Source organism: Dama dama, chromosome 26 (genome assembly GCF_033118175.1).
Source record: "Dama dama isolate Ldn47 chromosome 26, ASM3311817v1, whole genome shotgun sequence".
Taxonomy (NCBI): Eukaryota; Metazoa; Chordata; class Mammalia; order Artiodactyla; family Cervidae; genus Dama; species Dama dama.
In genome coordinates, this window is record NC_083706.1 from 43,662,187 (window position 1) to 43,676,247 (window position 14,061).

General features: G+C 39.9%; 1 protein-coding gene across 1 annotated transcript in view; it reads right to left on the reverse strand.

Annotated features, from left to right (window-relative positions):
• SYNE1 (spectrin repeat containing nuclear envelope protein 1) overlaps positions 1 to 14,061 on the reverse strand; it is a 466,580-nt gene that overhangs the window by 249,708 nt on the left and 202,811 nt on the right. The window contains exons 45-50 of the mRNA XM_061130284.1: positions 10,733 to 10,834; positions 8,202 to 8,405; positions 7,145 to 7,352; positions 6,221 to 6,333; positions 4,572 to 4,777; positions 3,421 to 3,576 (exon numbers count right to left, since the gene is read on the reverse strand). Of these exons, the coding sequence (XP_060986267.1) occupies positions 3,421 to 3,576; positions 4,572 to 4,777; positions 6,221 to 6,333; positions 7,145 to 7,352; positions 8,202 to 8,405; positions 10,733 to 10,834 (989 nt within the window). The remainder of the gene's footprint in view (positions 1 to 3,420; positions 3,577 to 4,571; positions 4,778 to 6,220; positions 6,334 to 7,144; positions 7,353 to 8,201; positions 8,406 to 10,732; positions 10,835 to 14,061) is intronic.

Below are 14,061 nucleotides of genomic sequence, written 5' to 3' on the forward strand. Positions count from 1 at the left end.
AGACACAACTAAGTGACTGAATGAACTGATACTTGTAATCTGCTTGAGACATGAAGGTAAGACATGAAGGCGGTTTAAAAAATAACTTCAGTTAAATAATAATTCAAGAGGACAGATATCACATGTTACAAGGAGAACTGCTTAATAGACAATAAAAATCAATGATTCTTAAGTCTGAGTTTCTTTTTAAAAATACAGGACATTGGGGTGCACGTCGATGCCCATTAGCAGATGAATGGATAAGGAAGCTGTGGTACATATACACCATGGAATATTACTCAGCCATTAAAAAGAATTCATTTGAACCAGTCCTAATGAGATGGATGAAGCTGGAGCCCATTATACAGAGTGAAGTAAGCCAGAAAGATAAAGAACATTACAGCATACTGACACATGTGTATGGAATTTAGAAAGGTGATAACGATAACCCTATATGCAGAACAGAAAAAGAGACACAGAAATACAGAACAGACTTTTGAACTTTGTGGGAGAATGTGAGGGTGGGATATTTCAAAAGAACAGCATGTATACTATCTATGGTGAAACAGATCACCAGCCCAGGAGGGATGCACGAGACAAGTGCTCCGGCCTGGTGCACTGGGAAGACCCAGAGGAATCGGGTGGAGAGGGAGGTGGGAGGGGGGATCGGGATGGGGAATACATGTAAATCCATGGCTGATTCATATCAATGTATGACAAAACCCACTGGAAAAAAAAAATAATAATAATAATAATAAAAAAATTAAAAAAAAATAAAAAAAAAAAAAAATAAAAAAAAAAAAAATAAAAATACAGGACATTCCCCCAAGATATGCAAAGTACTTGCAGAATATTATGATGAAAAAAAAATCCAAAGGACTGGGAAGAGCATGTGGCAAGCAAGTGAAAGAAGTCAGGTGACTCAGTTGGAGAAGCTGGGATACCAGTAGAGCACATTAAGATTGTCTAGAGAAGCTGCCAGGTGGAAAGAAGATGGGAGCAAATATACCTAAAGTCCCAGCATCTGGTTCTGGAATATTAGAGTAACAGCTCAAGAAGAATAACAAATGTTTAAAAGGAGGAGAGAAATAGGTCTGCTGCTGCTGCTGCTGCTAAGTCACTTCAGTCGTGTCCTACTCTATGTGACCCCACAGACAGCAGCCCACCAGGCTCCCCCGTCCCTGGGATTCTCTAGATAAGAACACTGGAGTGGGTAGCCATTTCCTTCTCCAATGCATGAAAGTGAAAAGTGAAAGTGAAATCTCTCAGTCGTGAACGACCCCTAGCGACCCGATGGACTACAGCCCACCAGGCTCCTCCATCCATGGGATTTTCCAGGCAAGAGTACTGGAGTGGGGTGCCATTGCCTTCTCCAGAAATAGATCTGGCCATGTTATATTGTACCTAGACAAGAGCCAAGATTTAAAAAGTAAATAAAATGCTGTGTAATTTTAAGAAAGTTTTATGGTTAGAATAATGCTACTATTTTATTAATTTAGCAAATACTTTCTACTTTTGGCACTATACTAGGGATCATAAAGACCTGATGGTCCATGACTTTGAGAAATTCACCATTGGGTTGGGGTGAGTTTCAATTTATATTTGAACCACTGTTGGGTTCAATTTATAAAAAATTGAAATTGAGCAAGACTCTGTGGGGCCTTCCCAGATACTAAAGCTCTTCTTTGTCCCTTATCTCTTGTGTGTGGAAAAGCTGTAGTCTCCCAGGTCTCCCCCGAGTCACAAAAAAGGCTCAAGCGGTTAACAATTAGGACAACACAGTCACAGAATCTTTAGCTCCTCCCTGAAGGATATAAATAACAAAGTCTGATTCAGATTCTTGAGTTGTTTTGCAGACACTAAAATGACCACCAGAGGGAAAAAGCTAACTGCCTGGGTAGCTCAGCTGGTAAAGAATCTGCCTGCAATGCATGAGACCCCAGTTTGATTCCTGAGCTGGGAAGTTCCGCTGGCAAGGTAATAGGCTATCCACTCCAGTATTCCTGGGCTTCCCTGGTGGCTAAGATGGAAAGAGACTTCGTTTGATCTCTGAATTGGGAAGCTCCCCTGGAGAAGGAAATGGCAACCCACTCCAGTATCCTTGCCGAGAGAATCCCCATGGACAGAGGAGCCTGGTGCACTACAGTCCATGGGGTCACAAAGAATTGCACACGACTGAGGGACTAAGTCCAGCACTCGATGACCAGACTGTAGTCATGACATAAGATGCTCTGTCTTGAGCAATACTGAATATGTGGCTTGCACAATTCCAGGAACTGACTTCAAGGTACTGATAACAAACTGACCTTAGAACTGAAGATTAACTGCGCTTAAAACAATCAAGATGATGCTGACCAGACCACCAAATGACCAGTTTCAAGATGATTCTCAAAGCTAACTGCTTTGTTCTGCTTGTAGTCTCTGCCTGCCCACCGTTGAAGTTTTCCTTTAAAATGTGCTCTCTGATCAGCAGTGGGGAATGGGTTCTTTGGGACATGAGCCCACCTTCTTGCCAGAATTTCCAGCTTCCTCAGTAAAGCCATCTTTCCTTTTACTCAACACTTGTCTCTCATTCTTAGATTCTTGAGTATGAGCAGCTTAACCTGAATTCAGTAACAAAATCAACAATGTGTTTCACCCACGGTAGAGGCTCACAGAGGTAGGAAACAACAGTGAGATAGAGTTTTGGGCCAGGCTTCCCTCCCCTAGTGAAAAGTGTTCTATCTTCCAGTGCAACAATTCCAATGAAGCAACTGAAAATGCCAGTGGTGTAGTGTGAATTGAGGGAGCAAAGCCATGAAAGTAGAGTCCACAGCACAGGCCAGAGAACTGTCTGAGAAGGAGCCAGAAACATTTGCTCAGTTGACAAGCAATGAGGAGACAAATACTGCAGTGGAGAAAATGAATCTCTAGGGCAGTCAGACTTCATGACAATACCTTTTGCTTTACTAACAATATTATGAGGATATGGTGGATAGGAAATAATCCTGGAGGCTGAAGTGTGTGAAAAATATACAGAAATTGGGGTCTATAGTGTTATTTTTGTAAATGAAGAGTATTTTTATAATCACCTTATATCCTTATAATAACCTCTGGGAGGAAAATATATTTATTATTATTCTCAATGTTTAAAAGCTAATATCAAAAAAAAAAAAAGCTAATATCAAGAAATATAGGAAATGAGTGGCCTGTCCAATTTGTGGAACAAAGGGAGAGATAACGGCAATGGAGACCAGCTCTTTACCTCCAACCCAGTACTCTCTCCAGACCACTCCACTGCCATGGAAACACTATACAATCATTTGTGTGCTAGATATAGAAACATAAACAGCCCAACTAACCATCTAACCAGCCAACAAACAACCCAAACAGCCAACCAACCAACCAGACAAACAAACATTTGCTAGTAAGAAAAGAATCTATTCCACTTCTGCATCCTACCTTGCAGCCAATAGTTCTCCCAGAAACATTTCAATTTTATGGACTTCATTTTTCTTCTCAGGAATGTGTTGCTTACTCTCTCCTAAGTTTTCTGTACTTAATCTTTCTTCCATTTCATGGATCCATAAGTTCAGTTTTCTGTGCTGATCTTCAAAGCTAAAGAAAAGAAAAAAATACCTTAGAGAAATTCTTATGTGTTCATTATAATAAATAAATTCTAATATCTGAGGTCACAACGTCTATGGCAATTAAGATCTCATGGATTTTCAAGTAGAGAAAAAAACCTCGACAATAATCCCATTCAAATGATCACTTATTTCAGTAACAAAATGACAAATTCTGGACATTTTTCTTGAGATCCAAGCAGAAAAAGAAGCACTCTATCTTGATAATCATAGCTGGTAATTACAATTAGATTTCCATGTCTGTGTGCACTTAACTCTGTATCTTACTACAAAGACCCTGGATTGGGGCCAGTGGAAAAATGGGGCAGTGAAAGCCCTTGGAAGAGAAGGGAAAGTCATCTCTGGGTCTTTGTATCTTATGGGGATTTGAATATGGCACAAGAGCTCTAGGGTTCATAAATTTTAAAAACAATGTACATTCTCTAAGAAACCTTGACAAAAGTCAAGCTAAGACCTCCAACCAAAAAAGACATTTTGATTATACTGACATCTTTCCTTTCCTAGCAACAGAATATTTTTTCTAATTTTATATCCAGCCCTGTTGATATAGCTTCCTGATTGGAATCTTGATTCAGAGAAATATAATAAGTGTTTTCTGCCATAGTTCCAACCTCACTGAAGTAGACACAGTGAGGAAAGGACTTGGATAATAAAAAATTTGGGTGTCAAAACTCTAATATCTAGAGTAAGCCAAACAGACAAAAAGTACATACATTTATGTCATTCATAATTATTAGTGAATATAATTCCTTTCTTTTTCTGCATAGAAAACAAAGCCAAATGATACCATCAGAGTTTGAGCAATCAGTTATTGCCCTAGTATGAACATGTACTTAAAAGTCAAAACATTATAATTTAAACTCACAATTTAAAATATTTTTTGTTTATTCCCAACGGCTCTTTACTTTAAATCACTGAAGAAATAGTCCGTGTATGATGAAATCTACACCTGTTGAAACAACTTACCTCCCAAGTTCCAAAGCACAGTCTTGTAGCGCCTGTTTGTCTTTAAGGCACTGTTTCAGAAATGCTTGAAACTCTTCATTAGCTTTTGTAACTTGTTCCTGAATGCTACTGACAATTTGTTTAGACAAATGTGCATACAAAGTTTGTCCTTCTCGGGTCACCGCATCAAGCTTGCTCTGTCCATCACCGACTGAGTCCAAAATGTTCTGTTTCGGGAAATAACAGTAATACAAAGCATTTGCTATTATTCAAAGATCCTACTGCCTAGGAGGATTAATTACAACTCTGACCTGAGAAAGTAAAACAAGAGAAGAAAAACAGCCCAAAGGAAGAAGGCTTTTAATAAGCTGCAGTGAGAATGATGTATACAATTGGATATAGTCAAGACTGAGAATGGAGGATGGTGCCAGCCAGTCACTGGAACCGCTGAGGACCAACTGCAAGCAACATTGAGCTGGGAAGGATGCTCTCATCAAGGTCTGTTCTCTGTCCCTCTCCATTCTCACCATCTCAGCCTGGTCCAGCCTCCACCTCTTCGCATGGTCAGAATGACATCTTTCAATTGGTTAACTGTCTCCACCCCGCCTCCTTGTCTGACCCACACTGCACACAAAATCCTGTGTTCAGATGCCTTCTTTTCTTGGTATGCACCTCTTCCTTGGAAGATTATATGCATGGGCATGGCTTCAACTGAGCAAAAGAAGCCCAGAACTGCTATGCTGGTTCTGCCTCCACCCTGAGCTTCACAGAGGCATTTGTGGCTGTCACTCAAACTTTTCTTCATGGAGATCCTCTGCATTTCAAGCTTTAAAGAGCCCAGCTCCACATCTGAATTCACCATGCCTCCAGCAAAACCAGCTTCCTATATTATAATGATCTTCCTCCCTGGCTGCTAATGAGTTGTCTACATAATTGCCATCACATCACCCATTAGGCCACAAAATCCTTATATTTCTCATTAATTTTCTCCCCCATTAATTTTTTTAAAAATATTTTTATAATACTTAACACATTGCTTTGCTACGATTAACCACTTGAAAAACTTAGCCAAAACTTAATTTGAACTTAGGCTCCTGACAATCATTCTTAATGTTGCTGCACATTACCAGAATTTATACATTTTTCATTATCTGTCACACCTTTAAAACCTACAATATCTATTGCTTTTATTTGAATGTATCCTAGTTCCAAATTTAGATGATAGGTTTTTAACAAAACACAAGCCATGTCTTCGTTTAAAACTTCATGACAATGATGTAAAATAGATAAAAATTATGCTTTTACTGCCATAAAAACTAAAATTAGGTTTAGTTCTGAAAGACTGCTGAAGAATGACTAATAGACTAAAAAAGAGAGGAACGGGATCTAGAAATTCTGAAATTTTAACTTTTAAAAAAATTTATATATTTTAAATTAAGGGGTCATAGCTTTATAATATTGGTTTGATTTCTGCCTTACATCAACATGAATGAAATTTTAACATTTTTATCAACTTACTTTTCACACTTCTCTTTCTGACCCAAGAAATCTAATTCTTTTAGGGAAGAAGAAAAGTTAGAAGAAAATAAGGTTTGGGGAAATAGATGATTTAGGTCTGACCTAAAGGCACTTGAATGCAATTTAGGAAAAAGTAGCATCAGCATGCATACCTGAAGATCATGGAGTTTTGCCTCCAGAACCTTGCTGTCCCCAGTTCTATCTGATGATTCCTTTGCTGCTGCCTTTATTCCAGAAAACCATTCTTGGAATTCCTGCATAGACTCTATGGAAAGTAACAAAAATAAGGAATACATAGAAAAACATTGAAAGAGCTTCCAGGATGACCACAATGAATTAATTCTGGTGATCAGCCCGTTACATCCTGCCTTACAGCATGTTCCAGAAAGAAAACAATATTAGTAATAGTATAGAGTATAATACAGTATGACCTACAACCATGACTGCCCGTGGTAGAATTGAGAAACTATCTCAGATGTAAGACTGAAAAGAAATTTGTATTCCTGACATATTTGATTTCCCATTGTTTTTTTCTTTTGGTGAAGAAAGATAATTGCTTGATTATGAGAGAGAGCAATGCTCTTGAGGTGTTAAAGCCATTTCTATGGCAAAGGGAGGAGCCATCTCCCCTGCCCGCCATGCTGACGTAGGGCGTCACACATTGATACCAAAGCAGAGGCACAGTTGTGCTGGAGGCCGAGTCAGGGACATAAATGACCAACAGTTCCCCGAATTACATGCTTGCTGTTTTATAGGCTCTCCTAATGTCCAAGCTTACTGTGTCATTTCCTCCTAGCAGTGGGAGTCATTTTCCACACAAAGGAGCTCTACGTAGAAAATCCACATGAAGTTCAGATTCCTCAAGATGGCGGGCTCTTACTTTGTTAAGGAGAAAGAGGAAGAATCCTGCCAACAGTGAGAGCTCAACCACAATAATCTTATTGCTCAAAGCTCAACGCAAACACAAATTTAAAATGCTACTCTTGTGGAAAGTTTTCTGGTCGTTTCTAGGCAGCATTTGGTTTGGACTATGTCTTGTAAACAAACTACTCATGCTAAGGCCTGTCGGAACTCACCATTGAAGTGTTTTTCCAGAGAATCCTGAAGGCTGGCCTGTGTCTTGGAGCAGGACTGGCTCACGGCCTCGTGTCTCTTTATCAGACCCGTCATCGCACTGCCCAGGCTCCCCAGCTCTACTGAGTGGTACTTGCGGCACAAACTATTGAGATTTTCCTGGGTCGTACTGATGTTGCTTTGCTGACTCTGAAGTTCTTTTTGTATGTCCTAAGAATAAAAGTCTGCCATGAAGGATATTCATTACATTCAAGAGAAATATCCCACCTTCCACACTCTGGAATGTTTTTTGGAAAGCGACGTTGTTGAAATCCACTCAATAATGTACACAATTTTGTCTACACCTGTAAACATCTGTTGAGAGGTAGCTAGGATTTGGGTTATAGTCTAGGATTTAAAGCAAATTGAAAAGATTTTTTGTGGATTCCAGCCCAGAATCTTGGGTTTAGTTGATTAGAAACTATGAATAGAGTCACCCTACTGCATTCACATTCTTCCCTGGGTTACTTGGCCTTTGTTCCAGGATGACAGGCCACACCAAAAGCACCAGTAGCGAATTTTAGAAGTATATGTCCTTAGTCTCAAGAATAGTAAGAAAATATGCTAAAAGAGCACAAACTACATATATTGTTTTCTCAACCGTTTTAAAAACATAGACCCTTCTCAGTATGAAAGCAGTCATGCTGACCAATAAAAATAATTAAGTGATGAAAAACTATTAGGCATTCAAGTCTGAAAATTTGTAGAAATTCAAACAGTTCTTCTATAGGTTCCCACCTTTTTGCTAAAAAATATGTATTATATACTAACAAGTATAATCTTTGAGCAGGCCCTATAACAATGCATGCTTTCCATTTTTATAATAATCATCTTTGGCTTCTTACCACCTGCATTCAATTCTCCATCTGTTAACTTGCTACCTCCTATATCATGAATTAGTTGGTTTGTTGCTAATATGGGTAACAGAACAGAGGTTACATTTTTATTATAGTCAAGGAAAAGCAGAATAATTAATATTACGATTGAAAGGTAAAGGCTTAGTAATAGTTTATGACTTACCTTCACTTTTTTCAAGCCTTCACAAGTTTCAGTTTGGGCACAGTTCATCAACGATTCTTCTAATTTTGTCAGCCAGCTTGCCGTGTCATTAATAAACTTCTCCACTTGTGCACTCTGAGCAGTGAACTCTTTCAAGGTTCCTTTTGCTTCTTCAGTAATTTCTTTGGCATGCTCCAGTTTCTGCCGTAAGTCAGCTTCTATAAACTAAAACATAAAGTGAGATTTCATTAAAATCTGTAAAGACTAGAGCCCTTGTTCAGTAGGGATTCCGTTCATGTGCAGCTTAACGGTAAAAATCACAGAAGCCTCACCAAGGATACTAATTCAACTTTTTAAGAGGAAAATCAGTGGGTTCAAGTTGCCAAATATCTTGAGTAATGGGGAAATGGAAACAGTGAGGACTATAGTTAATACTGGGTTTTTAAAGTGGAAGTTTTGACTGAGATTCCAGGAAATCCACAAGATCTCGTTTCAAAGCAGAATTAGACCTACACAGGGTTACCAACTTGGTGACCGAAAGCCTGCTCTTCATTCTCCCAGGGAAACACATATTTTTCACCCTGAGGTAGCCTCTACTTTGAACAAACACCATTTTTTGGGATTCTATCATGAAGCAATGTCATTTTTGCCTCCTGTTTAAAATATTCACTGAAGTTAATTCTTCTCTCCTCCCCGGATGACTGATTTTGGGAAGCCCTGGACTTTCCTACACATAGCAATAAAAGGATTTATAATTCTGATAAACTGCAAAGCAGTTTCAACTCCACACTGAGAACATCCAGGCTGATTTAATAATCAAAACTTGGAAGGTGAACTTAGAGATGTTTTTTTCTTATCCTATGCTCAGACCTGCTGCAAACACGAAGCCTCTAGCTGAAAACAGGGCCAAGTGCCTTTTTTCATGTTTCTTCCCTACTCCCCCACTTTCAACAGCCTTTGACACCTACGGGCTTGGACAGGTAGGATGGGGGTGACCACCACTGGGAGCTGGCCTCTCTGCCTTCTGGGCTGGGTGAGAGTTCACAGTCACTCCTGTCATAGGCCTCATGTGTGGGACTTTCTGAGGCTCCCCTCACTGCTGCCCCCTCCTACTGAAGTTCCCCAGAGACAGGCAACACATTCCTCTCAGGTTCTTTACTTCCTTCTCATGCAGCCTGAGGGCATCTCGGACTCCTTGCTGCCAAGGCCTGTGAATCACCCAACAAGCCTCTTAGGGACCCTGAGATGCCCACACCGCAGCTCTCCTCTTACCTTTCCTTTCATCATTCACTTCCGGGCCAGCCAGAGGTCACACACTGGCATTTCACCCCAGGTGACTCTGAGATGCAGGCCGCTCAAAACAATCACGTATCCTTGGCAAATACATCAGCAGTCAGCCAGCCTGTCTCCCACCCTTAAGGTTTTTCGGTGGGGAATGAGATACTAGTCTCCTGGGTCTGCCAACTGCACAGGACGTGTGTCATGCTCTCCAGACAGTATCACTGAAATCCTTTCCATTTTGAGGTAAGATGCAGGGACCTCCACACCTCCTCCATGGGCATGGGGAGGGGTGTGTGTGTGTGTGTGCGTGAAAGAGAGAAAACAGCACAACATCAGCTCTCTCTCAAAACCCTGCCTCCATCTTCACTCTGCCAAAATCCAACTATTGTCCATTTATGCCCCTGATAAGCACAAGCTCTCTCCGATTTAATTTTGCCAATTATCAGCACCCCTTTTGCCTATTCTTGCTTCAGGTGAAGTGTCTAACCTTCTGGTACAAGTATATCATCCACCAATGTAACTAACTTATAGATATACAGTCTTGGGCCAAAGCAAAAGTATAGGTGATCAAACAAGATTGATTAGTTAGTAAGAAACAGTAGACAAAGGAGAAAGGCAATATAGGAAGAAAGAAAATGTAGAGAAGATGAAAGCAGCAACAAATAGCTTAAAGTAATGAGTTAGAACCCTTGGCCCTGAGAACTGGGGCTGGCTGTGCCCAAGCTCCCTCACTGAAGCATCCCCGGTTCCTGATCAAACCCTGTCTGCCTGGCCTGCCTCCAGTACCTGTGGATTTATGCCATCTAAAGAGCCTTGATGAATGAAGAGAGACATTGTGATGGTAATCACTCCAAACGCAATTATTCAGTAAGAAGGATTAGAAAAATATAAATTAGGATATCAATATTCATAAATATGGTTTCTGTTTCTGAATAGACTTAAAATGCTCCTTGAGGAAAGCTGAATGCTATGACTTCCAAAATTTAGTAAGGAAAGAAGAACTAATCTTATTATAATATTTGGGTTGGAACTGGCACCAGGAATTCTAAAGACGCTATATTTTAACTCTCATGTCTGATAAGATCTATGTGTCTGCTTGGAATTATGACAATGATAACAATAATATACACACACATATACATATACATGAACTTATAAATAAATATGTAGAATGTATACATATACACACACATATATATACACACACACACTTTTTTGAGGATTTATATTAATAGTATATAGAGTTATTACAAACTTGATGGAGTGCTTACCTGAAGGTCTGGAGGTGTTTCTGGATTTTTAGTTAATTCTTTAAGATCAATAACTTTGGAATGAAGTTCTTCTAATCTCAATGCTTTCTTTTTAACTTCAGACTGCCAGGTAAAAGGCAAAGGGGACAAACATAACTAATCCAATGACATTTTTTACTTGGCATTTCATAATTTCAAGCATTAACTCTGTCAAAAAGAACCAACATTAACCCAGGGTAAAAACAAAACAAAAAACAAAATTCTGCTCCATTTTCTGAGGATTCTCATTATTTGTGTATGTGGAAAAATATCACCATTAACTTTCACTGGGAATGTGAGGGAGTATGCGGTACTTTCTTCCCACCCTCTTTTTTGGGGAAAATAAAAACTTCTGGAAAAAATTAAACACTAACCGAAAGTCTTGAGTCAGTGGGAATTTTCAGCAGACTAACTGTCGTTTACTTATTAGCATTAATATCATTGGCTACTATGGCAGCATTTAAGTCTTGGGGAAGCATTTCAAAACAAATATACATAAGGAGTGCCTCCTCATTACTGTAGACTATATGTAATACAGTATGTATTACATATATTATGTAATATATATGTAATATAGTATGTATAATATATGCAATACAGTCTACAGTAATTGAAGAAATATTTACTCTAATTGAAGAAATACTTCAATTAGAAATTTCAAGGGTGTTAAAACAGAATTCAGGTTAATTAGGAATTGACATCTAACATTCTGCCTTTTGCCTTCTTTTTTTTCCTCCCGTCAACACTAACATAAGAAGAAGAAAGAATAACCAGAGAATCATTATGGAACAAATTAGATGCTTGGAAACTTCATTATTTATCTGGACCCACGAAAGTGAAAGTGTTAGCCACTCAGTCGTGTCCAACTCTTTGTGATCCTATGGACTGTAGCCCGTCAGGCTCCACTGTCCATGGAATTCTCCAGGCAATGGACCCATGAAGGAATATTTAATAAACTGTCCCTTTCAACTGAAATGTGGTGTTGTGGTGCTTTGTAGACACTAACAAACCTCCTGATATCTTCAATCTAGAAAGCAGTTTCCTCACCCAGGAAGAAGTGATGAATTTCTTGTCAGGCCCACGGCCTTCCCCAGGAGCAGCCTGGGCAATTAAGGGGTCACACATACACACCTCCCCTTCATTTCCTGCACTGCAGCAGCAAGGAAACCGTTAGGCGTTGAGCTGAATCCAGTTCACTAATCTTATTAACTGGTGCAACACAGAGAGTAACATAAAAAACCCGACTCTGTGAGTGACCAGACCTAACGTTGTGAATGTGGCTGACGCCCACTGGCTCCTTCTATCCCAGAGCTGAGCAGCAGGAGCGTCCTCCAGACGCGTTGCACAACTGGCCCTGACTTAGAGCATTTACCACCATTTTGAGCTACAACATGAAGCCATAGCACAAGGAGCCGGAAGTACCTTGTAGCTGCACATATTCTACAGTATTTTCATCATATAATGAAGATCAGTCACTTCAGAGCCTAGATAACAGCAATTGTTGAAAAGTAATGAAGAAGTGATAAGTTTTGACAATTTATTCCTTTCATTTTTAATACAGTGTCTTTACTGATATCAGTTCAGTTCAGTTGCTCAGTTGTATCCGACTCTTTGCGACCCCATTGACTGCAGCATGCCAGGCTTCCCTGTCCATCACCAACTGCCAGATCCTACTTAAACTCATGTCCATCGTGTTGGTGATGCCATCCAAGCATCTCATCTTCTGTTATCCCCTTCCCCTCCTGCCCTCAATCTTTCCCAGCATCAGGGTCTTTCCCAATGAGTCAGTTCTTCGCATCAGGTGGCCAAAGTATAGGAGTTTCAGCTTCAGCATCAGTCCTTCCAATGAACATTCAGGACTGATTTCCTTTAGATCCCTGCCAGGGAGCAGTACTAAGAGGGAAGCAGCAAGTTCAAAAGCATCAGTTCTTCGGTGCTCAGCTTTCTTTATAGTACATACATGACTACTGGAAAAACCATAGCTTTGACGGACCTTTGTTGGCAAAGTAATGTCTCTGCTTTTTAATACGCTGTCTAAGTTGGTCATAACTTTTCTTCCAAGGAGCAAGTGTCTGTTAATTTCATGGCTGCAGTCACCATCTGCAGTGATTTTGGAGCCCAAGAAAAGAAAGTCTCTCACTGTTTCCATTGTTTCCTCATCTATTTGCCATGAAGTGATGGGACTGGTGGTGCTATGATCTTAGTTTTCTGAATGAGGTTCTTTAGTTCTTCACTTTCTGCCATAAAGGTGGTGTCATCTAGATATCTGAGGTTGATATAGCTATTTACAATTTAATTTTTTTATATTTATTTATTTGGCAGAGTGGGGGTCTTAGTTGCTGCACATGGGATTTTTGTTGGGTCATGTAGAATCTTTCCTTGTTGTGCATGGACTCTTTAGTTGCGGCCTGAAGGCTCACTAATTGCAGCATATGGGCTCCGGAACACTCGGGCTCAGTAGTTGCGGCTCTTGGGCTTAGCTGCTCCGCAGCATTTGGGATCTTATAATAGTTCTCCGATTAGGGATCAAACCCATGTCCCCAGCACTGCAAGGCAGAACCTTAACTAGTGGACCAGCAGGGAAGTCCCTACAACTTAATTTTAAATAATGATTGTGCTTAGCACAGACTTGCAAAATTCCTAAAAATGTAACAATTGACTTTTGTGAGCTGGTGCAAGCTGTACTCTATCACACACCACTGTCTGAGCTGTTACATTAATTTAACATCAAAGATAACACCTAAACAGACTGTGCGATCCCTCTCCTGACGCTACTTTTAATCTGAATAATTTCCTCTATTTGTTTGGTTTTAGAAAGAGGAATAGTCTATAGAATGTTCTTGGGGTCAAAGACAGCTGCTAACTTAGAACATACAGATGATTCAACTACATTTCATTCAAACAGCGGTCACTTTTTCACGCATCTGTCAAGTTCCAACCATGTGCCAGGGCCTGGGCTGGAGTCCTGAGGACAGAATGTGGACAGTTTCCTCTCTCACCAAGGGCACGGTCAGCCCCATGCTTGCGAGACAGGTTACCTCTGATTACTCTATTTCCTCTTCCCGGCTTCATTTTTCATCACGGCCCAGTTACTGCTTGGCAGTTTACATATGATATATGTTGTAATGCAAATACCGTGAATACCATGAGGGTAGTAACTTTGTTTTACTAGTAAATTCTCAATGTCTAAAACAGTGCCTGTCATATTTTAGGTGCTCATTGGGAATCTGATGAAGGGATGAATACATGAATGCAAGAAATGGGAATAAAATGAGTCATTAAATTGATGACTAGAACTTTAGAAGCCTACT